The sequence below is a fragment of the Ovis aries genome, chromosome 21 (genome assembly GCF_016772045.2).
Source record: "Ovis aries strain OAR_USU_Benz2616 breed Rambouillet chromosome 21, ARS-UI_Ramb_v3.0, whole genome shotgun sequence".
In the NCBI taxonomy this organism is placed as follows: Eukaryota; Metazoa; Chordata; class Mammalia; order Artiodactyla; family Bovidae; genus Ovis; species Ovis aries.
The window spans coordinates 46,063,166-46,087,878 of NC_056074.1; the positions used below are offsets into that span (position 1 = coordinate 46,063,166).

At 54.1% G+C, this 24,713-nt stretch overlaps 1 protein-coding gene across 2 annotated transcripts; it reads right to left on the minus strand.

The window, feature by feature from the left end:
• Positions 1-6,393: 6,393 nt before the first annotated feature.
• On the minus strand, positions 6,394-14,737 carry LOC121817483 (uncharacterized). Of its 2 annotated transcripts, none has more exons than XM_060404163.1 (2): positions 12,809-14,737; positions 6,394-12,054 (listed from the first exon to the last, which is right to left on the minus strand). In XM_060404163.1, the coding sequence occupies exon 2, from the start codon at positions 10,981-10,983 to the stop codon at positions 9,997-9,999; it is 987 nt and encodes a 328-aa protein (XP_060260146.1). In that variant the 5' UTR covers positions 10,984-12,054; positions 12,809-14,737; the 3' UTR covers positions 6,394-9,996. The 2 variants fall into 2 exon arrangements, with proteins under 2 accessions (XP_060260146.1, XP_060260147.1); XM_060404164.1 differs by having other exon boundaries at positions 6,394-11,786; positions 11,876-14,737.
• Between the last annotated feature and the right edge of the window lie 9,976 nt (positions 14,738-24,713).

A 24,713-nucleotide genomic window follows, 5' to 3' on the forward strand; every position in this document is an offset into this window, starting at 1 on the left:
CTCCTGCACTGCAGGCAGAGCTTTACCCTCTGAGCCGCCAGGGAAAGGAAACCATGAATAAGATGAAAACACAGCCCTTGGAAGAGGAGAAAATCTTTGCAGACCAAACAACTGACATAGGCTTAACCTCCAAACATACAAATGGCTCGTCAGCTCGATGCCCAAAAGACAGACAGCCCGACCCCCAAATGGAAGGAAGACCTGAACAGGCGTTTCTCCAAAGAAGACATACAGGTGGCCAAGAGGCATATGAAAAGATGCTCAACATCACAAATTATTAGAGAAACGAAAATCAAAACGACAACGAGGTACCACCTCACACCAGTCAGAATGGCTATCACTGAAAAAAATCTACGAACAGCAAATGCTGGAGAGGGTGTGGAGAAAAGGGAGCCCTCCTACACTGTTAGAGAGAACGCACAGTCTCTACAGAGAAAATGGTCATAGACTGGCACAGTCGTTATGGAGGGCACTATGGCGGCTCCTTAGAAAACTAAGAATGGGACTGCCATACGACCCGGCAATCCCACTCCTGGGTATACACCCAGAGAAAACCACCATCCGAAAAGACGCATGCACCCTAATGCGCCTTGCAGCACTGATTTCAACAGCCAGGACCCGGAAGCCATCCACATGCCCATCGCCAGATAGCTAAAGATGCAGCACGCTAAACAAGGAGGAAACTCAAGGAAAAGCGGACGCATGCACCCGTGTAGCTGATTCACTTTGCTGCAAAGCAGTAACAGACACAGCCCTGCAGAGCAACCATACGCTCCAACAGAAATTAATTTAAAAGAACGAAGATACGGTGTGTGTACATTAAAGGGAACGAAACTGGGCCTCTTGTGGAGGTGCGGATGGACCGAGAGATTACCATACGAGTAAGTCGGAAAGAGAAACACCAAATACCGTGTGTTAGCACACATGTGGAGTCTAGGAAAATGGCATAGATTATCTTATTTGCAAAGCAGAAACAGAGACGCAGACAGAGAACGAACACACGGTCACCAAGAGGGCGGAGGGAGAGGAGCTGGGTGAACGGGGACTGACGTGTGTACACTGGCGTGTGCCAGAACCGACCGTGCAGCTCGGGGAATTCGACTCCACGCTCCACGGTGAACGGGCTGGAAAGGAGTCCAAACGGAAGCGGATGTCTGCGTGTGCTGATTCACGTTGCTGTACAGGAGAAACTATCTCAAAATTGTCCTTTATTGAGCCCATCTTCAACCCACTCCAGTGTTCTTGCCTAGAGAATCCCAGGGATGGGGGAGCCTGGTGGGCTGCCGTCTATGGGGTCGCACAGAGTCGGACACGACTGAAGTGACTTAGCAGCAGCAGCAGCAGCAGCAGCAAGCCCATCTTTGCATGAAATATTCCCTTAGTATCTCTAATATTCTTGAGGAGATCTCTGGTCTTTCCCATTCTGTTGTTTTCCTCTATTTCTTTGCGTTGGTCACTGAGGAAGGCTTTCTTATCTCTGCTTGCTATTCTTTGGAACTCTGCATTCAAACGGGTATATCTTTCCTTTTCTCCCTTGCCTTTCGCTTCTCTTCTTTTCTCAGCTATTTGAAAGGCCTCCTCAGACGACCACTTGCCTCCTTGCATTTCTTTTTCTCGAGGATGGTTTTGATCCCTGCCTCCCGTGCAATGTCATGAACCTCCATCCATTGCTCTTCAGACATTCTGCCTATCAGATCTAATCCCTTGAATCTGTCTCTCACTTCCACTGTATAATTGCAGGGGATTTTATTTAGGTCATACCTGAATGGCTTAGTGGTTTTTCCCTACTTTCTTCAATTTGAGTCTGGATTTTGCAATAAGGAGCTCATGATCTGAGCCACAGGCAGCTGCCGGTCTTGTTTTTGCTGACTGTATGGAGCTTCTCCGTCTTCGGCGTCAAACAACATAATCAATCTGATTTTGGGGACTGACTATCTGGTGATGTCCATGTGCAGAGCTGTCTCTTGTGGTATTGGCAGAGGGTGTTCACCATGACTCCGTCTTTGACCCACTGTTATAAAAACCCTCCTCAGTCTTTCTCGTGTTGAGATGTAGTTTTTAAAAGTAGAAGTCTTCCTTTGTTTGGCAAAGCAATAGAGCTGGCCTCTCCTGCTTCACCCAAAACTCTGAATTTGATTCAGCACCAGCGCACAGAGCAGGAGCTTTCATTGACATTAGAAAGGAAGACATTTCTCAAGTCAAAGTGTTAGTCGCTCAGTCGTGTCCAACTCTTTGCGACCCCGTGGACTGTAGCCGTCCCGGTTCCTCTGACCGCGGAATTCTCCAGGCAAGAATCCTGGAGTGGATAGCCATTCTCTTCTTTCAGACTTTCGGATTAAGTTGAAACAACCAAGTTGATGTTATTCACAGAAGACGCATGTGAAAAGAAAGTTATAGACTGGTTGGAACTGCTTTTGAACACAAACAACAGAAATACCAACAGCGGTGGTTGACAAAGTAGGTTTATTTTTCTTGCCAAAGTCCCGATGTATGTGGCTGCTGGGGCTGGAAAAGAACCTGAACGAGAACATATTTATATATACACGTAAAACTAAATTACTTGCTGTACACTTGAAGCAAACACAGCATTGTAAATTAACTATAGTTCAAGTTTTTTAAGAAAATAAGAGAAAAAGAAAAACATGTTAAACTTAAAATAGGTGGAAGAAAAGAAGTAAGGGGAAGAAAGAGTAGAAATCCATGAAGTATGAAACAGAAAATTAATGAAATGCAGGCTGATAAATTTTTTAGGGGATCAAAAAAATTAATAAAACTCATTCTCAACAGATTGATCTGGAAAAGGAGAGAAGATGCAAATCGTCAGGAATATCCGGAATGAGTGGTGGTTACAAGAGATCCTCCGAAAATGAGAATAATAATAAGGATGTCGCCTGAAAACCTGGGTTTGCCTCATGGTAGATGTTGAGCCAAAAGGCACACCCAAGCCACTGATCGAGAGAAGAAAGGGTTTGTTATTCAGAGCAAGTAAGGAGAACACCGGTGGCCTTCCCCAAAGCACTGTCTCCTGCCAGAGTCCAAGGTTTATGTGATTGAAGTCAGGAGGGTCAGAAGAGGTCATCTCCACCCCTTCCGTCCAGTAGGTCTGGTGGCGAGACTTTAGGCTTATCTCCACCATTGAAACAGAACCGAGCTTTTACAGCTGGATTTTCATCTTTGATGTTGTTACCTCTCTTGCCATTTCTTCTTTTGCTCCCGTTAGATCATTATCCCTGAGCCCCATTCAAGGGTAGGCCTTGTGGCCAGGCTTAGACCCCCCAGAATGGCTGCTCTCACTTCAAAAAGGATAGAATGAGCAACTAGGCCAGCGCACTCAACCACTAACCTAAGACACGCAGGGGACACCATCCCACTGGCAGAAAGCACAGAGGACCCAAAGAGCCTCTCGACGGAGGTGTGAGAGGAGCGTGAAAAGGCTGACTTACAACTCAACATTCAGAAAACTAAGATCAAAAAAAACTAAGATCATGGCATCTGCTCCCATCTCTTCATGGCAAATAGATGGGGAAAATGGAAACAGTGGCAGACTATTTTCTTGGGCTCCAGTGGATGGCGATTACAGCCGTGAAATTAAAAGATGTTTGCTCCTTGGAAGAAAAGCTAGGACAAACCTGGACTGTTTATTAAAAAGCAGAGATATCACTTTCCCAACAAAGGTCCATCTAGTTAAAGCTATTATTTTTCCTTTAGCCACTTACAAATGTGAGAGCTGGACCATAAAGAAGGCTGCGTGCCAAAGAATTGATGCTTTCAAACTGTGGTGCTAGAGAAGACTCTTGAGAGTTCCTTGGACTGCAAGGAGGTCAAACCAGTGAATCCTAAAGGAAATCAACCCTGAATATTCACTGGAATAACGGATGCTGAAGCTGAAGTTACAGAATTGGGTCACCTGATATGAAGAGCCAACTCATTGGAAAAGACTCTGATGTTGGGAAAGATTGAGGGCAAGAGATGGTTGGATAGCAACATCGACTCAGTGGACATAAGTTTGAGCAAACTCTGGGAGATCGTGAAGGACAGGGAAGCCTGGAGGGCTGCAGTCCCTGGGGTCACAATGAGTCAGTTGTGACTGGGCAACTGAACAACAACCAGCTATTCAGCTGCTAAGATGAAATGAACCAACCACCAAAGCTCGTGGAGAGAGGCACATACGGGAACGTCCCCGGTGGCCAGTGGCTGAGACTCCTGTATCCCTGGTCAGGGAACTGGACCCCATAGGCGGCAACTAAATGATCTCAAATGTCATGACTAAGACCCAGCACAGCCAAATAAATTAAATAAAGATTAAACAAAAAAAAAAAGAGACAGACAGACAGATATGCCTCATGGCTTCTTATCTGTCAAAGAAATTGAGACTATAGTTTAAAGCCTTCCCTCAAAGAAAAGTCAAGGACCAGATGTCTTCACTGCTGGATTCTACAAACATTAAAAGAAGAAGTAATACTAATTCGACACCAACAGTTCCAGGAAACTGATGAGAAGAAAGCAAGCAGTTCCTGGTTCATCCTCTGAGGCCAGAGTTGCCCTGACACCACAACCTGGCAAGCGTATTAGAAGCAAAAAACAGCCGATGGTGAACATGAGGGCAAGAGGCCTCAACAAAAGGTTAGCAAACCAAATTCCAAAGTGTATACAAGGGCACTGTATTATGATCAAGTGGGGTACACCCCAGGAACGCCAGGCAGCTTAAACATTTGAAAATCAGTGGATTTCACCATGTCAACAGACCAACAAGAAAACCCATGCAATCCTCCACAAGTGCACAAAAAGCATTTCACAAAACCAAGCTTCCATGCACAAGGAAAGCTTCCCCAAAACAGAAGAAAAGGGAGCTTCCACCACAGAATTGTGGAATTCCCATAAAAGGCGTCTGTGGAAAACTCTCAAGGAATTCCCTGGTGGTCCAGTGGTCAGGACTCAGCGCTTTCACCGTGGGGGCCCAGGTTCAGTACCTCATCCAGGAAGTAAGACCCTGCAAGTCCCAAGGCCCCAAAACAACAGGAAGTAAGACCCCACAAGTCCCAAGGCCCCAAAACAGCAGCAACAAAAATGTACAGCTAGCATCATCCTCGTAGGATTTCTACAAAGATGTTCATGTCTTCCCCTGATTAAGTCAACTTTATTTCCTTTCTGAGTCGGACAAGACTGAGCGGCTGAACTGAACTGAGCACCATCCTTGTGTGCAAAGCTGAATGCTTCCTCCTGGGGTCAGGAGGAGGGTGCGACTGGAGACCGGCTGCACACACCACTGCTGATCCACACAGGTGGGGGCTTCAGCTGGTGAGGTGAGGGAGAGGAGAGCTGCATTCAGATCAGAAAGGAAATAAAGCTGGCTTTATCTGGGAAGACATGAGCATCTCTGTAGAAATCCTACAAGAGTGACGAGGACTAATGTGAGAATTGAGTAGGATCTTAGGACAGAAAGTCACTAGGCAAAGACCAGCTGCGTCTCTGTTACCAAGAGCGCGGCCTTTCTGCACACCACTGTTGCCTTGTTCAGTCTCTAAGCCATGTCCGACTCTATGCAATCTCATGGACTGCAGCACGCCAGGCTTCCCTGTCCTTCACTACTGTCGTCCCCTTCTCCTCCTGCCCTCAATCTTTCCCAGTGAGTCAGCTCTTCACATCAGGTGGCCAAAGTATTGAAGCTTCAACTTCAGCGTCAGTCCTTCCAATGAACATTCAGGGTAGGTTTCCTTTAGGATTGACTAATTTGACCTCCTTGCAGTCCAAGGGACTCTCAAGAGTCTTCTCCAGTACCACGGTTTGAAAGCATCAATTCTTTGGCACTCAGCCTTTTCTATGGTCCAACTCTCATATCCATATGTACTAGAAAAACCATAGCTTTGGCCCCATGGACTTCTGTCGGCAAATGGGCGTCTCTGCTCTTTTTGCTCCCTAGCTTTGTCCTAGCTCTCCTTCCAAGGAGCAGGCGTCTTTTAATTTCAGGGCTGCATTCATCATCCACAGTGATTGTGGAGCCCTGGAAAATAAAATCTGTCACCGTTTCCCCTTTCTCTCTATCTATTGGCCACGAAATGGTCTGTGCACTGGTGCCAAATCAAATCCTATAGACAGAGTTTTGGATACAGTAGAAAAGGATAGCTTTATTGCTTTGCAAGAGAAAGGGAGACACACCAGGCTTCTGCCCTGAGGGACTCAACCCTAGAGAACGTGGTGAGGGTTTTTATAACAGTGGGTCAAAGGTAGGGTCTAAAAAGATCAGGGTGTGAACTGCGCTTGCACTCCCCTGTGACTGCAGCCATGAAATTAAAAGCCGTTTGCTCCTTGGAAGAAAAGCTATGACAAACCTAGACAGAGTATTAAAAAGCAGAGACATCTCTTTGCTGACAAAGGTCTGCAGAGTGAAAGCTATGGTTTTTACAGTAGTCATGTATGGATGTGAGTTGGACCATAAAGAAGGCTGAGCCCCGAAGAATTAATGCTCTCTGTTTGTGGTGCTAGCAAAGATTCTTGAGAGTCCCTTGGACTGCGAGGAGATCAAACCAGTCAATCCTGAAGGAAATCAACCCTGAATACTCACTGGAAAGGCTGATGCTGAAGCTGAAGCTCTAATACTTTGGCTATCTGATGCAAAGAGCTGACTCATTGGATGAGACAGTTGGGTGGCATCACCAACTCGACGGACGGGAGTCTGAGCAAACCCTGGTAGGTAGTGAAGGACTGGGAAGCGTGCCGTCCTTGTCAAAGAGTCAGACACGACTCAGCGACTGAACAAGCCCAGCTCTTCTCAGGGGGCCAGCCTCCTAATCTAGATGACCTTCTCTTCACCCTTTTATCTCAGAGGGCTGCTCCTCCCTCAAGTAGCAACTGCTCAGATCTGCGCTTCGAACTCAGGGAAAGCAGGTCATGGAGACTGGAGTCTTGCCTACAAGAACTGGGGGGACAGAAAGGCCTCTCTGCCTGGGAGCCCCCTGGGGCCCCATTCAGATTCATTTCCACTCACTACTAATGAACACTTGGAAATCGAAGGGGTCTGGCTGGGTTTTTTGCTCAGTTTTATTTTTGGCTGCCCCGCAGGGCACATGGGGTCTTAGCCCCCCAATCAGGGACTGAAACTGTGCCCCTGCATGGGAAGGGCAGGACACTGGACCATGAGCGAAGCCCCAGAAACGGAAGTTTCAGAATGCCACACACAAGAGGAAGCAAATAGCAAATATTTAGATTATAACGTGGCTGAAGAGGACTGAGATTTGAGCTCTGAAACTATAAAATATTTAAGAGAAATTATAAAATAAACAGAGATATACAGTATTCATGGATAGAAAAAAAAGTGAAATAACTGTTGTTCCCCAAATGATCTACAGATTCTAACCCAATCTGAGTCAAAACTCCAGGAGAATATTTTTTGTAGAAATTGACAAGCTGGTTCCAAAATTTATATGAAAATGCCAAGGACACAAGATGACTAAAATAAGTCTGAAAAAGAACACCGACGAGCAGCTTCCCCTCCCTGATTTACTATAAAACTTCAGTGGAGGCCGAACGTGTGATGCTAATATAAAAATAGACAGATAGGTAGATGGGTGGGATTAATGTCCAAAACCAAACCAGGCACACGTGGCCAACAAGGCAGTTCAATAGAGAAGGGACTGTACACCTTTTAAACAGAAGGTGTTGGAACAACTAGGTCGCCATAAGATAGCCAACAAAGCTCACCTCACATTGTAAACAAGAAATAATTCGTGGGCCTAATTAATATAAGACAGAAAGTAGTAAAAGCTGCAGGAAAAAAGCATAGGTGAAAATCTTACTGACCTCAAGGTCGGCAAAGATTTGTTAAATAAAACGTGTTAAAACCAGCATAAGAGGAACAAAAACCAATAAAATTGACATTAATTTTTTTAAACGTCTCTTTGAAAGACACTGTTCAGGAAATGAAGAGACAAGCCACAGGCATGGGAAAAAAAAATACTTACAATGCATATATTTTTTTTGCAGAAACACAAAGGCTTGTGTCCAGGATACATAAAGAAGTCTTTCTGCTCAATAATAAGACCACCCAGTAGGAAAACAGGGCAGAGATGTGAGTGAACACTTCACGAAGACGAAACGGTCGGTGAGCACCTGAAAAAGACGCCCTAGTTCCTAAGCCATCAGGGAGATACAATCTGGAACCACAGGAGAAATCACCACACACCTATGTGAACAGTTAAGGTGAAGACTGCCCACCACAGAAGGGCTGGTGAGGCCGTGGGGCCGCGGAAGCCCCGAGCATGGCCAGGGGACGTGGAGCGTGAAATGAGCACTTGGCGAACACCTTTTGAAGACTTCTTTAAAAATCACCCACTCTTAGCATATGACACAGCCATCCCACTCCTGGGTATTTACTCAGGACCAAAAGCAGGCATGCCCACAAACGCCTGCACACAAACGTCCCAGCAGCTTCAGGTGACGAGGTCCTGAGCTGGAATCCACCAAGTGTCCACCAATACTTTCCCAGAAGGACAGCAGCTTTAGGTGATGCGGTCCTAAGCTGGAATCCACCAAGTGTCCGCCAACACTTTCCCGGAAGGACAGCAACGTGTTATAGGAGCTACTCATGCTCAATTGCTTGTCCCGTCCAACCCTTTGCGCCCCTGAGGACTGTAGCCCCTGTGCTCCTCCGTCCATGGAAGTCTCCAGGCAAGAATACTGCAGTGAGTTGCCATTTCCTTCTCCAGGGGACCCCCCGACCCAGGGACTGAACCCACATCACTTATGTCCCCTGCATTGGCAGGCAGGTTCTTTGCCGCTAGCGATACCTGGGGAACCCCTATTATAGCAGAGTACATGTCAGCAGAAAGCAGGAGCCCTCTTGCACCGTTGGTGGGAATGGAAGCTGGTGCAGTCACTGTGGAGAAAGTATAGATGTTCCGCAAAAAACTAAAAATGGGATATGGTCAGCAATCCCACGCCTGGTGGTGGACATGGACAAAATGGTTATCTGAAAAGATATATGTTCACACTCCAATGATCACGGCAGCACTGTTCATAATAGCCAAGACTCAGAGATAACCTAAACGGACATCAGCCAAAGAATGTACCCAGAACATGTGATCTGTGCACCATGGAGCACTGCTCAGACACAAAAGAGCGTGAAACAATGCCATTCGCGCAGCGTGGACACGACTGGAGATTGTCGCACTGAGTGGAGCAAGTCAGGAAGAGGAAGACAGATGTATGATCTATTATATAGGGTCTGTGGCAAGTAGATAATGTGTGGTGTCACTTATATGTGGAATCTAAAAAAATGATACAAACGAACGTATTCCTAGGACAGAAAGAGACTCAGACATAGACTGCAAACCTGAGGCTCCCAAAGGGAAGAGGGCGGGCGAGAGATTTGCTAGGGTTCCGTATTAAAGCGTGCACACTGCTGTACGTAAAATAGACGGCCAGCAGAGACGTGCTGCCCAGCACAGGGAACTACCCAGCATCTTGCAATAATCGGTAATGGAAGAGAATCCATTTAGCCGAAGCCCTTTGCTGTACACTTGGAACTAGGACAGCATTGTTAGATCAAAGATGCTCCAGTAAAAATGCTTAAAACCTAATGAGATCAATCGTGGGGGCGGAACAATGCTCCCCAGAGACACCCGCACGCTAACTCACGGAACCTGTGATCACATCCAGTCACAAAGGGGAATTGAGGTTGCTGGGCAGTTGACCTCAAAATGGGGGATTATCTGGATTACTCAAGTGAGCAATGTGATCACGAGGGGCTTAGAAGTGGGCGAAGGAGGGAAGACGGAAATGGGGGGGACGTGTGACTGCCTGACTGCCATGGGTTGGGGACTGGCCGCCACCAGTGGTAGGGGTGGAGGTGGGCCACCAGCCAAGGAATGGGGGCCCCCGGCAGCTGAAAGTGCCAGAATCCAGGTTTTCTCCTGGAGTCCCCGGAAGGAGCTTGGTCCTGTGACCCCTGGATTCAGGCCCAGTGAAACCCGATTCAGACCAATCCAGATCGGCAAAATCCTAGACCTCGGTTGTTCCAGGCCACTCGGTACATGGGGCTTCGCTGCTGCAGCAGCAGGAAGCTTCTTCCCTGACGGAGGTGGTCAGGCAGCTGAATCTCCAAGTGATGATGCCCCGAGCTGATCCCGGCCCCGCCCGCCTCTGGGACAGGAGCGTGTCTGCAGGGCCAGAAGGCCAGGCCACCCCGGGGAGGCCTGGAGCCAGCAGGGCTGCAGGGGAGAGGGGACTCAGGGCAGTGGAACGCTTGTGGTGGGGCACACCATGTGACCCAAGGCGGGCCTGCAGAGCAGCCGCGGTGGAAATGCTCAGGTGTGCACTTTGAAGACGTGGTTTGGGGCAGGCCCAGAGACACAGATGAAGAGAACAGACTTGTGCACGCAGGAGAGAGGGAGACGGCGGCTGGACTGAGGTCCAACACAGCGGCTCGGCTCTGTGCTCACCTAGCGGGTGGGAGGGCAGGGCAGGGGCGGTCCAAGAGGAAGGGGATACGTGTGTACAGGTAGCTGATCCCCTTCGCTGCAGCAGAAACCAACACGGCACCGTAAAGCAGCTATACTCCAACTGAAAAATAAACAGGCGTTTCCCCGGTGGCCCCGCGGCTAAGACTCCCCACGCCCGGCGCAGGGGCCGAGGCCCAATCCCTGGCCGGGGAGCTAGACCCCGCGCGCTGCTTCGAAGGCTGCATGTGCGGCGACTAGGACCCCGTGCAGCTCCATGAACAATTAGAAATAATTTTGAAAAAGAAAAAATATATATATAAATAAGTAAGGCTTTTGAAAAATAAAGAAAGATGAGAATTTCAAGGGTAAAAGGATTTTTAAAGACGTGATTTATTGCAGGACCCATGTGCAGCAAATAAAACAGGGAGGGGGGGACGGTGCAGTTTGTTGGATGGTCACGAGCGGGTGCAGGAGGGGCCGTGTGGGAACGGTGAGGAGGAACTCGAGGGGTCCTCCCAGGGTGAGCAGGCTTCTGTGAGAGGGGCATCGGAGGTGGCACCTGCGGACAGGAGGGGGCGGGGCGGAGGGGCCAGCACCCCCAGGCCCAAGGGGGAGGGTCTCTGGGGTGGACGGGTCTGCAGGGGCGGACCGGCCCTAAGGCCTGGGGAGAGCCGAGTAGAACTTGGCCCTGTTTCCAAGTACTCTGGAGTCCTCGGGGAGTTTCTGGAGTTGAGGATGGATGGGGAAGCGGGGAGGAGGCCCTGGACGAGCCCCCGAGTCTGGGGGCTCCAGGGAACAGAGCAGAGGACTGGCAGGCCCAGCGCAGGCCTCGGAGAAGGGGCGCGTGAGAACATCTGCGGGGAGGACCGCGCAGCTCTGTCTTCCGTCCTGGGAAGTCAGCACATGACACAGACAGAAATAGCACGGAACAGCGGCTGCTGCTTAGAAATAGCTGCTGTTTGGAAATAAGCCGTTATTTGGAAACATGGAGGCGAGCATAGCAAGAGTCTGCTGAGAGAGCAGGGTGCCCAGGGCGAGGAGAGAGGGGCGGCGGGGACGCTGCCCACGGCGGATGAGGCGTGTCCCCAAAAGTCGCCGTGTGGAGTCCTGACCCCCCAGCACCCCAGAAAGTGGCAGTTTGGAGGTGGCGCCTTCAAAGTCACGGTAAAATGGAGTCACGGGGTGGGTCCTAATCCCGCAGGACTGGAGTCCTCGAAGAAGAGGAGGTCAGGACGCGGACGCTCACAGAGGGACGACCGTGTGAGGCCGCGGGGAGGAGACGCCGTCTGCACACCCCGGGGAGGCCTCAGGAGGCCCAGTCCTGCCCACACCTGGGTCTCGGATTCCAGCCTGCAGGACGGGACAGGAGGTGTCCGCCCTGTAAGCCCGCAGGCTGTGCTTCTGTCCCGGGAACCCACACTGATGCTCACACTGATCACCTCTGAGCACTCTTGGCCTTCATCACAAGGGGCATATCATCACAAGCGGCATAAAGCTGCTAACACAGGGGCATGCCGCCATCCAATGAGGGGCAGGAAGGACTCGCTGACGCTGGGAGGCTGCTTCTGATGCGGGGACAACAGCAGGAGGGCTCCGGGCTGAAGGCCCCGTCTTCAGCCTGTGCGGGGGAGAGGGGCACGGAGGCTGGACAGATGCCCCTGGCCCCTCTGTCCTGGGGAGCTCAGCCCTGGGAGCCAGACTCCGGGGCGACCGTCCTGACCCCGCCCCCGCTCAGGAGCTCCTCACGCCACCGTCCGAGCCTCCTACCTCCCCCGTGGCGGGCACTCAGGCCGCCCATGACGGCCACTCAGGCTCTCAGTACACTCCTGCTGACCGGCCCCTGCCTCACTTTCACCCTGCTCACCTCGCTGGACTTCCCTCTTAGTCATAGAGTCCGATCCGTACAGGTCTGCCTGCCCCCGGCCCCAGCAAGTGAGGACTGGTCTAATCTTCAGATCATACAGCTTGATCGGTACAGGTTTACATACTTGTCCCGGGGGCCAGTGAGTGAGGACTGAGCTTTCCTCACTAACAGACCGGAGCTGTCTCCCCTGTGATCATCGCCAGAAGGGCAGGGGGTCACAGCCCTCTGCTGGTCTCCCTCTAACCTGGGAGCCAGCCTGATACCAGCTTCAGGTACGTGACTGGTAGCCTCCCCACCACAGTCCACCGCATGTGGCCGGGTCGCTCCGGGGCCACCCCTTGTCCATTAAACCATCCGTGTCTCTCTCTCACTGACTCTGGGCTCTTTCTTGGGTCTTGAGTGGGGCAGGCACAGGGCTTGCCGGCCTGTGGGGTGACATTTCCAAGGCCCGTGAAATGGGAACACGGCTCCGTCTCTCAAAGCATATCAAAGGCCGGATGTTCCCTACCTGAGTTTTCTGGGCCACCTTCTGCCCTGGCGTGGTAAACACACAGGAATGCAGTCATCACTCGGCCTGTGGGGGCAAGCCAGAGACTCGCGGGTGAGAGGCCAGTGAGGGTGACCGCCTCCCCGCTGCCCCGGGGCTGAGCAATTTCCAGAAAACACTCTCACTTTTAAAGCGGGAAAAGCCCCGGCTGACTGGGTATTTGGTCACTTGCCCGGGGTTCTGGGTCACTTTGCTAAGGGACTGATCCAGTTACCACCAATGTCTGGCTTAACACAGATCTGACATCTTACCGCTGGGGCAGGGGCATCCAACACAGGCCTCACGGGCTGGCTTCTCTTGGAGGCCCCAGGGGCAAATTCGTTTTGACTTTCCCAGCTTCCAGAGGCCCCACATCCTTGGCCTGCAGCCTGCTTCTCCTCCATCTTCAAAGGTGGCGGCGACGAGACTTCCAGACTCTCTTGGACTCTGACCCTCCTGCCCTCCTCTTGTGGGACCCTTGTGCTCACTTTTAGGGCCTCCCCATTCATCCAAGATGATTGCCACATCGCAGCATCCTTCCGCTGATTCTATCTGCAAAGTCCCCTCACCACATGGGGTCACACAGCTCCAGGTCCTGGGGACCCAGAGGCTGTATAGCTCAGGGCTCTCGAGAAACACAGAACCAGTAGGATATCTGACTATCCCAGTCTACCTTCCTTTCTCGTAATGAACTGATCGCCCGATTACGGAGGCTGAGTCCCAGGGTCTCGGGTCTCCGGACTGGAGGCCCCAGAGCAGGCAGTGTGGCTCCGGTCTGCGGCCATGTGGACCCGAGTCCCAGCTCAAGCGGTCAGCCGTGAAGACAGTGGAGGACAGAGGAGCCTGGTGTGCTGCAGACCACGGGCTCAGAGTCAGTCACGACTCAGCAACTGAACAGCAGCTCATCGAGAAACAGCCTCCCAGACACACGTTTAACCGAATATCTGGGACCCCCAGGGGCCAGTCAAGTTGACACAGAAGATTCACCTTCACAGGCGTGGCTGCCTCGTGGGGGATTAGGTGGCAGGAGGGGTGGGCAGAAAGGCAGCTTAGAGCGGGCCGCAAGCCCTCTGCCCAGCAGGGACCTCTGTCCCCACGGAGGAGGGGCTGTCTTCCCGGGGACACGGCAAGGAGGCTCTAGGAGGGAGGGGACCCTGACGGTCACCCCAACAGGGCTGGGGGCTTCTGCGAGAGTGGGGCCGGGGGCATCCTCGAGTGCATGGACAGGACGAGGTAGGAAGGGCCTGAGGGTGAAGCCAGGGGTGGGGCTGTGGGGGCGCTGGCTGCGGGTCTGCAGGCAGAGGCTTCTGGGACCCCCGCCCCACCCCCACATTGCTCCCCGTCTGCTGGGACCCCATCCCGGCTCCACGCTGGTCTTCTGACCCCCCTCCCCGCCCTGTCCCTGGTCAGCTGAGTCCCAGGCCAGAGGTCCCCCCCCTGGAGGCCACCGGCCTGCTGCCCTGGGAGTCAGCTGGGCCGCCCGCAAACCCCAGCCCTGGAGTAATAACAGCTCTGTGTCTGCACCCCAGCGAGGGCACCCTGGGTCAAGGAGGCGCCCTCACCATGGTCTCAGCGGGCGGAAGGAGGGGCGCCTTGGGCAGGGCAGGGACCCGGCGGGGCAGCAGGAATCACAGGCCTCCGTCCGGCTGAGACACCTGGTCTGTGGGCAAGGGTTGGGGGCACTGCTCAGAGCGGGTGGGCTGATCCTCTGCCCCCGCCCAGAGGGAGTGGGGCGGAACCTGAGTTCGAGGCAGCCTCACGTGGCTCCTAACACAGACAGTGGGAACGCCAAGCAGAAAGGGAAGGAAGCTGCTGGCCAGGCCTGCCCCGCGCAGGAAGAGCTGTCATATGCTAGGGGTCAGCAGGCCTGGGGCCCTGCGGGCACTCGGTGGGGCGCGGGGCAGGGGGCGGCCTCCAGCTGCCCAGCCCATCCTGGGAGGCCGGCCCCTGCTCTCAGCCTCTGCCCTGCACCCGCCTCAACCCCTGAGACCCGAGGCCATCTCCTTGCGGAGCTCTCCCGTGGACTAGCCTTTGCTACTGCCCCGCCCCTGCTTGCAGCCACTCTCCCGGACGGACGACACCCCCGCGTCTCTGCCCCCCATGGGACCTCTCCGAGCTGCTCCTGGCTGTCCCCAGAGCCACACAGGCAGCCTCAGTAGTGCCTCCCAGCCTGGGCCCCTGGTGACATCATAGCATTGGCCAGGCTGATGGCCGCTCCAGGGTGGCCGCTGCCTGCCCTCGGCTTCCAGAACCTTCTCTGCTCCTGTTAGTTCTCTCCAGCCCTCCGTCCCCTTCTGCTCTTCCCGCTCCTCCTTGGGGGTCCCCGCCCCCGCAGTGCACACCAAGCCGGGGCCTCCTCGGACCCCAGACCTCACGTCCCACTGCCCGCTGGCGCCCAACGGGGCTGCAGCAGCGTCTCACACACGCCCTCAGATGTGCTCCTCCGTGCGGGCATCTTCTGGGCGGTGTCCCCGGCCCCTCCCCTCTCTCCCCTCCGCCAGCCTCCCCCCTCCTCTCCTGACCGGACTTCGTGCTTCCCCTCCACCACGTTGCCAAACCAGGTGCCCTCTGCTTCACAGCCCTGCACAGTCCCCGCAGCTCAGAGGCCCCACGCGCTCTAGCCAGAGCCCCCGTCTCTCCCACCCTAATCTAACCCCAACCCCTAACCAGTAACCCCAACCCTAAACTAGCAGACCAGAGGGGACAGAGGCGGGGGGGTGGTCACACGGTGAGCTGCCCACCCCCACCCCCACATAGACACACAAGAACACATACACACACCCCTGCCCTGGGCCCTCTCCCTGCAGGACAGAGTCTGCAACGTGACCCCACTTCACAGACAAAAGACTGAGGCACAGGAGGCTGGGGAACCCTGCTCTGAGGACTGGCGCTGGGGAAGCGTCTGCTCTCGTCCGGGCTCCCACGGGCAGTTAACTGGAGAAGATCCAGGACACCCCGGGGGCCGCTCAGAGTGGGAGTCAGAGACCTCGGCTCCCAGTCCCTCCAGGATGGAAAGTGAGAGCCTCCAGTGCCTGCTTCCCGCCCCTCAGCTCACACTCTGGCCACGACAGAATTGTCTGGTGTCCCCAGGACTGAAGCCAGGCCTGGAAGAATCAGGGCATTGTTCTGGGGACAGAGGGGGCCCCACCCCGCCCACTCGCCCAGCTCTGCTGAGTCACCACTCCGAAGTCAGTGGGTGCCGCAGCCCCAGTCCTGTTTGTCCAGCTGCCTGGGAGGGGTGGGCACCTCGGAGGAGCTGGCACCCCCAGAGTGGGTGGGCACTGACCACCCAGCACCAGCCCGCCACTGGGACCCAGCCCTCCCGGCCGAGGGTGGAGGGTGGGTGGGGGCATCGGGAAGAGCGATATGGTGTGTTTCAGGAGCAAGCGGCCCTGGGACTGGAGGGGGAGCCCACGCCGGGGGTCCTGGGGGGCGGGCTCCCCTCCACTTGTGGCCCCACCCAGGAGGTCACGTGGCCCCGCCCTGAGGAGTCAGCGATGTGGGCACCCCCTTGCTCTGCTCCAAGGACATCTCCAGGTAGACTGGGGCCTGTGGAGGCTGAGCCCCTCCTCGGGGGAAGCTGGCCCAGGGTGGAGCTGTGGGCAGAGCCTGGCTGTGGCCCGCTGCCTGGTGGATGGGCCCCGGCCACATGTGGGGTGGAGGCGAGTGCAGATTTTTGGGTGGTGTCCCTCTGCCCATCTTTGCTCTGCAGGGCACCTGGAGGGCCCTTGAGTACTCAGCAGAAGCCACAGACCTTGCTCAACTCTTCCCAACGCACACAGGGTCCGTGACGAAAACCAGCAGTCCAGGCCAGCCCAGCCCAGCAGACTGGGGAAGAACAGAGCTGCCCCCAACCCGGCCCTCAGCCCTGGAGCCTCCCGAGTCCAGCCGCCCTGCCCTCCCAACCCAGCCCGGGCCCAGTCTCTCTGGGGCCTCCGCCCGGCACCCGCTTGACCTGCCCACTTCCTCTCACGGTCTTGCCCGACCAGCACCACTGCCAGCTGACTCACCCCCGTCCCCTTCCCGGCCTTGCTCTGACCTTGCCCCACATGTCCACGTGCCTCGGGGACACCCGTTCCAGCAGGACCAGCACCACACATGCTCCGGACCTCAGACTGAGCTCCCTGGGGCTTTCCTGGAGGTCCAGGGCCTAGGGACCCACCTGCCGATGCAGGGGGCACGGCATCGATCCCTGGTGTGGGGAGATTCCACTTGCCACAGGGCAGCTGAGCCCCTGCGCCTTAATTACGCAGCCCAAGCTCTAGAGCCCGGGCTCTATAGCAAGAGCAGCCCCCGCTCGCTGAGGTGAGACCAGACCCACGCAGCAGTGAAGACCCGGCGCAGCCAAGAAAGAGAAGGGAATCTAAAGACGGAACTTGCTGTCATCTCCTCCACACTCCGCATTCCAACAAAAGACAGCGCTTGTGGCGGGGCGGAGAAATACCCCTCCCCAAGCCGTCCACGCCCCACCTGCCTACACCTGCGGAGTGTGACCTGCCGTGGCCAAGGGCCCTCTGGGGTGAGCGAGCTGAGGACCTTGAGCAGGACAGGGTCCTGGGCTCCTCGCGTGGGCCCAGGGCCACGGCAGGGGTCTTTGTAAGAGAAGGTGCTCCAGCAGCCCGAAGGATGGAAGAGGGACCGCAGCCAGGCCCGCGGCACCTCCAGAAGCGGGAGCAGCAGGGACAGGCCGACCCTGGGTCCTGCAGCAGGGAGCAGCCTGCCGCACCTGATTCCAGCCCAAAGCGGCCGAGTTCAGACTCGGGGTCTCCAAGCTGCGCGGCGTGACTCTGCGGACTGCGGGGCTTTTTCCGGCAGCCACGGGACCCTGACAGCAGCGCCTCTCCTCACCTTCAGGAGAGAGGAGGCGGAAACGGTCAGTGCAGCCTGGCCTCTTCCTCACCTCCTGTGTCCACCCGTCTCTGTCTGTGGTCAGTCTGTCCGCCCGTTCCTAAGGCACCACCCTCGCCAGGCCCACACCCTCCCCTGGGGGACAGCCAGGCCACCGCCACATGCAGGAGGTGGGGGCCGTCACCCCGGGCCTCTGCTCTCTCCACGTCCCCATGGCTCTCCCGGCTTCAGGCCTGCCTGAGAGCCGGCCTCCTGGGGTCCACACAGCATCGTTTGGTGGGTGCTTGTGGGTGCTTTGACTATGCCAAAGCCTTTGACCGTGTGGATCACAATAAACTGTAAAAAAATTCTGAAAGAGATGGGAATATCAGACCATCTGACCTGCCTCTTCCATCTGACCTGCCTCTTGAGAAATCTGTATGCAAGTCAGGAAGCAACAGTCAGAACTGGACATGGAACAACAGACTGGTTCCAAATAGGAAAAGGAGTATGTCAAGACTGTATATTTTCACCTTGCTTATTTAACTTATATGCAGAATACATCATGAGAAATGCTGGGCTGGAAGAAGCACAAGCTGGAATCAGGATTGCCGGGAGAGATATCAGTAACCTCAGATATGCAGATGACACCACCCTTATGGCAGAAAGGGAAGAGGAACTAAAGAGCCTCTTGATGAAAGTGAAAGAGGAGAGTGAAAAAGTTGGCTTAAAACTCAACATTCAAAAAACTAAGATCATGGAATCTGGTCCCATCACTTCATGGCAAATAGATGGGGAAACAATGCAAACAGTGGCAGACTTTATTTTTGGGGGGCTCCAAAATCATGGCAGATGGTGACTGCAGCCATCAAATTAAAATGTGCTTACTCCTTGGAAGGAAAGTTATGACCAACCTAGACAGCATATTAAAAAGCAGGGACATTACTTTGCCAACAAAGGTCTGTCCCGTCAAGGCTATGGTTTTCCAGTGATCATGTATGGATGTGAGAGTTGGACTGTGAAGAAAGCTGAGTGCTGAAGAATTGATGCTTTTGAACTGTGGTGTTGGAGAAGACTCTTAAGAGTCCCTTGGACTGCAAGGAGATCCAACCAGTCCATCCTAAAGGAAATCAGTACTGAATATTCATTGGAAGGACTGACGCTGAAGCTGAGGCTTCAGTACTTTGGCCCCCTGATGTGAAGGGCCGACTGATTGGAAAAAGACCTGGTGCTGGGAAAGGTTGAAGGTGGGAAGAGAAGGGATGACAGAGGGTGAGAAGGCTGGACGGCATCACCGACTCAACAGACATGAGTTTGCACAAACTTCAGGAGACGGGGAAGGACAGAGGAGCCTGGTATGCTGCAGTCCGTGGGGTCACAAACAGTCGGACACAACTTATCGAATGAACAACAACAAACAAGCGTTCCTATAAACATAAACAAGAGTTCCCCAGCACACTCACACACAGACGCGCGCGCGCGCGCGCACACACACGTCCCCAGTGATAACATCCGGCATTACTGATGCATTTGCTAAAATTGATGAGCCAGCGTGTGTGTGTGTGTTAGTCACTTAGTCGTGTCCGACTCTTTGCGACCTCATGGCCTGTCGCCCGCCAGGCTCCTCTGTCCATGGAATTCTCCAGGCAAGAATACTGGAGTGGGTTGCCATTTCCTGCTTCAGAGCCAATATTGATACCTGTTTATCAGCCAGCATCCATAGGTGACATTAAGGTTCATTCCTTGAGCTGTACACTCTGTGGGTTTTGAGAAATCCAGAGGGTCCCGTGTCCACCCTTAAACCATCAGCAGCGCCCTTCACCTGCCCTCGCAAGGACTGTGCTGAGTCTCCCCGGGATCCTCCTGCCCTCCCCCACCCCCAAATCGCCGATTCTTTCACTGTCTCAGTGGCCTTGCCTTTTCCATGATGCCACGGTTGGAACCGCACAGACGGTGGCCTTTTCAAACTGGCTTCTTTCACTCATAAATGTGCATATATGTGTGTCTTTTCGTGGCTTGATAGCTCATTTCTCTTTAGTGCTGAATGATATTCCACTAGACGTGAACTTGGGCAAACTCCAGGAGATGGGGAGGGACAGGGAGGCCTGGTGTGCTGCAGTCCATGGGGCCGCAGAGAGTCGGATATGTCTGGGCAGCTGCGCAACAGCAGCAACAAAGTTCCATTGTCTGATGGACCACAGTGTATTTTTCCATCCACCTGCTGAAGGGCATCTTAGTGGCTCCCAGATTTGGCAATTAAGCAGAACGCAGCTTTAAACATTCACAGGCAGGTTTTCACGTAGATTCAAGTTTTCATCTCCTTTGCGTATGTTCCAAGGAGCACGGCTGCTGGACCATATGCTAAGAGTAGGTTTGGTTTTGTAAGAAACCGCTAAACTCTCTTCCAAAGCAGCGGGGCCGTCGGCATCCCCACCGGGACGGATGTCAGTTCCTGTTGCCCCATGTCCCCACCAGCACTTGGTGTTGTAAGGGTCTGGCGGCTCCTGATGGTGTGCAGAGGTGCCTGGCTATGGGTCTCCAGCCCTGCAGACCCGAATGTCTCTCCATGGGCTCCCCTAGGCTCTGGACTTCTCACTTGCTAAGGCATCTGTTCCTGTTCACTTGCTGATTGTTGGGTTTTAAGAGTTTTCAGGTATTTGGGGCACCTCCCTGGTGGTCCAGTGGCGAAGATTCTATTCCGCCAGTGCAGGGGCCCAGGTTCACCTCCTCGTCAGGGGACTAGATCCCACAAGCCACAGCTAAAGATCTTGCAGGCTGAAACTAAGATACAGCGTAGCCCAACAAGCAATTGTTTTTTTGAGAAGAGTTTTCATGTATTTGAGTGTCAGAGGCCTGTTTCTCATCTGCGGCCCTTCTTCTCCTCCTCCTAACTCTGTCCTTCTCTTTCACAGATTTGGTGGGTTTCATGCATTCCTATTTAAACCACAAATCCGTGTGGGTTTCAAGGTCACAAAGGGAGCCTCCTTGTCTTATTCCCCTGAGAAGTTTACCATTGACCTAACTGACCTAAGGGCTTCCCAGGTCACACAGTGGCAGAGAACCCACTTGCCAACGCAGGACACACAAGAGACTCAGGTTTTATCCCTGGGTCAGGAAGATTCCCTGGAGAAGGAAATGGCAACCTGCTATAGCATTCTTGCTTGGAAAATCTCACAGACAGAGAAGCCTGTCCGGCTACAGTCCCTGGAGTTGCAGAGTCGGACATGATTGAGTGACCGAGTACAACATGACTGACCTGGGGATTTGCCACATGGGACTGAGAGCTGCGTGTGGTGTAAGAGCGGGATCAAGTCTTCCCGTGATGCTGGGAAAGACCAAGGGCAGGAGGAAAAGGGGCAACAGAAGATGAGATGGTTGGATGGCATCACCGACTCAATGGACATGAGTTTGAGCAAACTCTGGAAGATGGTGAAGGACAGGGAGGCCTGGCGTGCTGCAGCCCGTGGGGTCACAAAGAGTCGGACACGACTGAGCGATGGAAAAACAAAAGCCGGCCCCTGCTCCTCAGTGCGAGGCTCTCCGGCTCCCCCGTCCATCCACCGGTCTCTCTGCATCAATACGCACTGTCTCATCAGCAGCTCTTGACAAGAGCGGCTCTCTCTTCACTGACACTGCTCTCCTCCAGGCCACGTCGCTAGGTCCGTGGTCACTGCTGAGTCCCCCCTCCACCTGGTCCATCGTCAGCACCCCCCACCACGTTTCATTCGGCGTCCAGGCCCCCCTCTTGTTCCCAGCTGCTCCCACTGTCTCCTTTGCTGGTTCCCCCTCGATTCTCTGACCTCATGCAGCCTGGACCCCTCGGGGCTAGTCTGTCTGCCCTTTGCTGGCAGTCACGTCTGACCTCCCTGCTCAGAAACTGCTGAGCACTGATGACTCAAGTTTCTGTCTCAGCTTGGGTTTCTTCCCTCAACCCTCAACCGCTGAGCTGCTGCCCCTCGGCGGTGCCACTGCCCGTCCCCCGGGCAACATCCTCCTAGTATGACCCTAACCTCCCAAATGGACGGAGCTCCTGGGCTTCCTCCCCCGCCCCTCCTCCTGCTTCTGACCCATCTCGGTAGGTAACAGGCCGTCCTTTCGGCCAGTTTGGGCACATGTGAGTCAGTGTTAAGTCCTCCGCTGGACACCATTTTTCCAATCCACGAGGAAATCCTACAACCACCCCTCCCACCACAAAAGTCCTTCCGGAGCCCAGCTGCTTCTCACAGCCTCCTTGGTCACTGCCTGGTCCAGGCCATGCCAGCTCCCACGGCCGGATGGGAGCCCAAGCCTCCCCACTGGCCCACTGCCGCCCCCCTTGCAGGGCAGCTCCGCTCTGACCCCTGACCTCGTCCCTCCTGCCCCCCAGCCCTGCCTGGGCTCAGCTGAGTTAACAGGCTTCCTCAAGGCTTCCCTGATTGCAACACGCCTTCCTGTCACCCGAGGCCCCTCCCATGCCCCCACTTTCCCCACAGCCTTCTCCCTCCAGTGACCTGTGTGAGCGCCTTTATCGTGGGGTCACCTGCCTCCCCTGCCTGGAGGATAAACGCCACAGGGCAGGAAGCCAGTTTCCTTCCCTTCACTTCCACAGCACCCAGAGCTTGTCTGCCACAAGGGGGGTGCTCCCTGATCACGTACGGGGGCGAAGCGGACACACAGGGTCCCAGAGGGACCGACCCATGAGACACCAAGGAGAGGCTAAGGGTAGGGGCTGCCAATGCCAGTCTCCTCGACCCTCACCTCGGGCAGACCCCCATCACACACACACACACACACACACACACACACACACACGCAGACACGTGCGCGCACACATACATGTACACACACGCACACATACATGTACACACACGTGCCTGGGCCGGGGCTCTCCCTCCTGGAGCACCAAGGGCTGGGCTGGGACCAGTATAGAGAGCATCTCTGCTCTGTAATAAACGGACAAGCAACCTCTGCAGGGGGTAGGGGCCTCTCCACCCTTTCAGGCACCAGAGGGTCCCTTCTCAGAGGTCCCCTGCCACACTCAGGGGAAAGTCAAGGGTGTCAGCTTGCCTCCCACGAGCTCCAGCTCAGGACAGTCACAGCTGGATGCCAGATCAAGCCCGTGGCCCCTCCAACAGTTCACACTGCCTCATGCCCAGAACCCCCAGGGGCCTTGTAAACGTCTCTGAAGAAGACGATGCTCTGTGTTTTCTTAGAGGCCCACTTCTGAGCACCACCGTTACAGATATCATGTCCCCACTGAGCATCGGGATCAGGCATGGTGATCAGGGGACACCAGCTTGGACTACCTCCCACCAAGTGCCAGAGTCCAGCCCAGCTAGGGCCTCAGTGACCCCTCCAACACCAGGGCCGGGTAACGACCGGTGCAAGGGTCCCAGTTCTGGGACTGTGTGGGGGACAGCCTTGGCCCCCAGGGGGCAGGGTCAGGTTCAAGGGCAAGATATGAACCTGCTTGGCCTCTGGCTTTACTCCTTCAGAACCACATCAGGGGAACCCAGCAAACATTTGTGGAATGGCTAGGAGAGGAGGCAGGGCAAAGGAAGGGCCACTCATCCGTGGACAGCAGGCTGACCAGCATGGGGGGTGGTGGTGGTCAAGGCCAGGGTCCTGGTTTATTTGGTAGTTACAGAAAAGAAAGGAATTCCAACCTTGCCTCTGTAAGCCACAGAACCTCAGTTTGACCCCCTTTAGGTGGGGAACTGGGGGGACCACTCAAGAGAAAGTGTCCCTGGGTGAGTCCCCTTGTGAAGATTCCCCCTGTCCACATTCTGCTCAAATGTCACCTCCTCCAAGAGGCCTGGCCCCTGTCATCTGCCTCAAGGATTAAGTATGTACTGCTGCAGCTGCTGACCTCCAACACCCCCCGAAGGGAGTCCAAGGTGAAGAAGAGAGACAGGGCACTTGGTGCTCAAGGGGAAAACTGGCAGGCAGGTCTCCAGAGAGTTAGAGCCTTCAGGAACTGATTTTATGAGCCCAGTTTTGGCATCTCCTCACACCTAGAAAAGCATGAAAACCCTTCATGGTGACACCTGTTCCTCACGACTAGCAAAGCTTCACAAGACTAGTAGAATCCTTCTGGGAAAATATGTGCTTGACCCCTTTACCAAAATCACATACGCTGACCATCCCCATCTTCTTTGGAGCAGTTTCTCAGAGCTATCTGAGGTGCTGTCTTCTGGGCTGCAATCCTCATTTTGCCCCCAAATAAAACTTAGTCGCCACTCACACACTGTGCATTTTTAAAGTCGACAGTTCATGGCGACCGACGAAGTTACCCAGAGTAGACTGGAGCCTTGGTATACGACCAGAGGCCTCTCATACCTGTCCGCCTCCTTGGAGAGTCCAGACAAATCTGGGTAGGTGAACAGTGAAGTCTGGTATGCTGCAGTCATTGGGGTCCCAAAGAGTTGGAACAACAACTCCTGGTTCTCGGATCTCCTGTATTGATCGATAATCCTGAGTTTTATTTGGTGGTGGAACAGGTACCTGCCCCCTTCCAACTGAAAGATACTGGCAGGGGGGTGGGGTGCAAAGATGCTGGTTGACCCAAACCAGGGCACACTCACCTAAGGTCTTGATACTGGGTGGGGCTCTGTTGAAAGATACCAGGGTTTGCTCAGTTGTAGGAGACTTGAGTGGTCTTGGCTGAAGTGGTTAGGTAAGAGGCTAATCTGACACTTTTCCTCAATAGAAAAGCTACCTTAATAGAATTTGTCAGGATAAAAGTGAAGATATTTATGACATGACAGCTTTGCTCCAAAGGAAAGGGACAACGTTCACGCTGTGCAATTTTTTAAGTCGACACCCCCATATCAGTCACTTCCTGGCATATTCTCCTGCTGCATTTCCTTCTTCACGTGACCTTCTCTGAAATGACCTGTCCGAATTCCTTTCCTTGGTAACACCCACCCGCTCCTTTAGCTGCGACCCAGGGTGGAGGATGGAGCTGATCCTCCCCTTAGGCAGCAGGAACTCAGCTCCCAGGCTGAGGGGTCACTGAGGCCTCAGACAGGGCTGTGCATTAGCCAGACCGAGGGACTCGCTCTCCTACCCCAGAAGCTGG

Coding starts and splice junctions, on each gene's coding strand:
- LOC121817483 (XM_060404163.1), bottom strand. CDS start 10,983: ATGCCCCTCTCACAGAAGCCTGCTCACCCTGGGAGGACCCCTCGAGTT.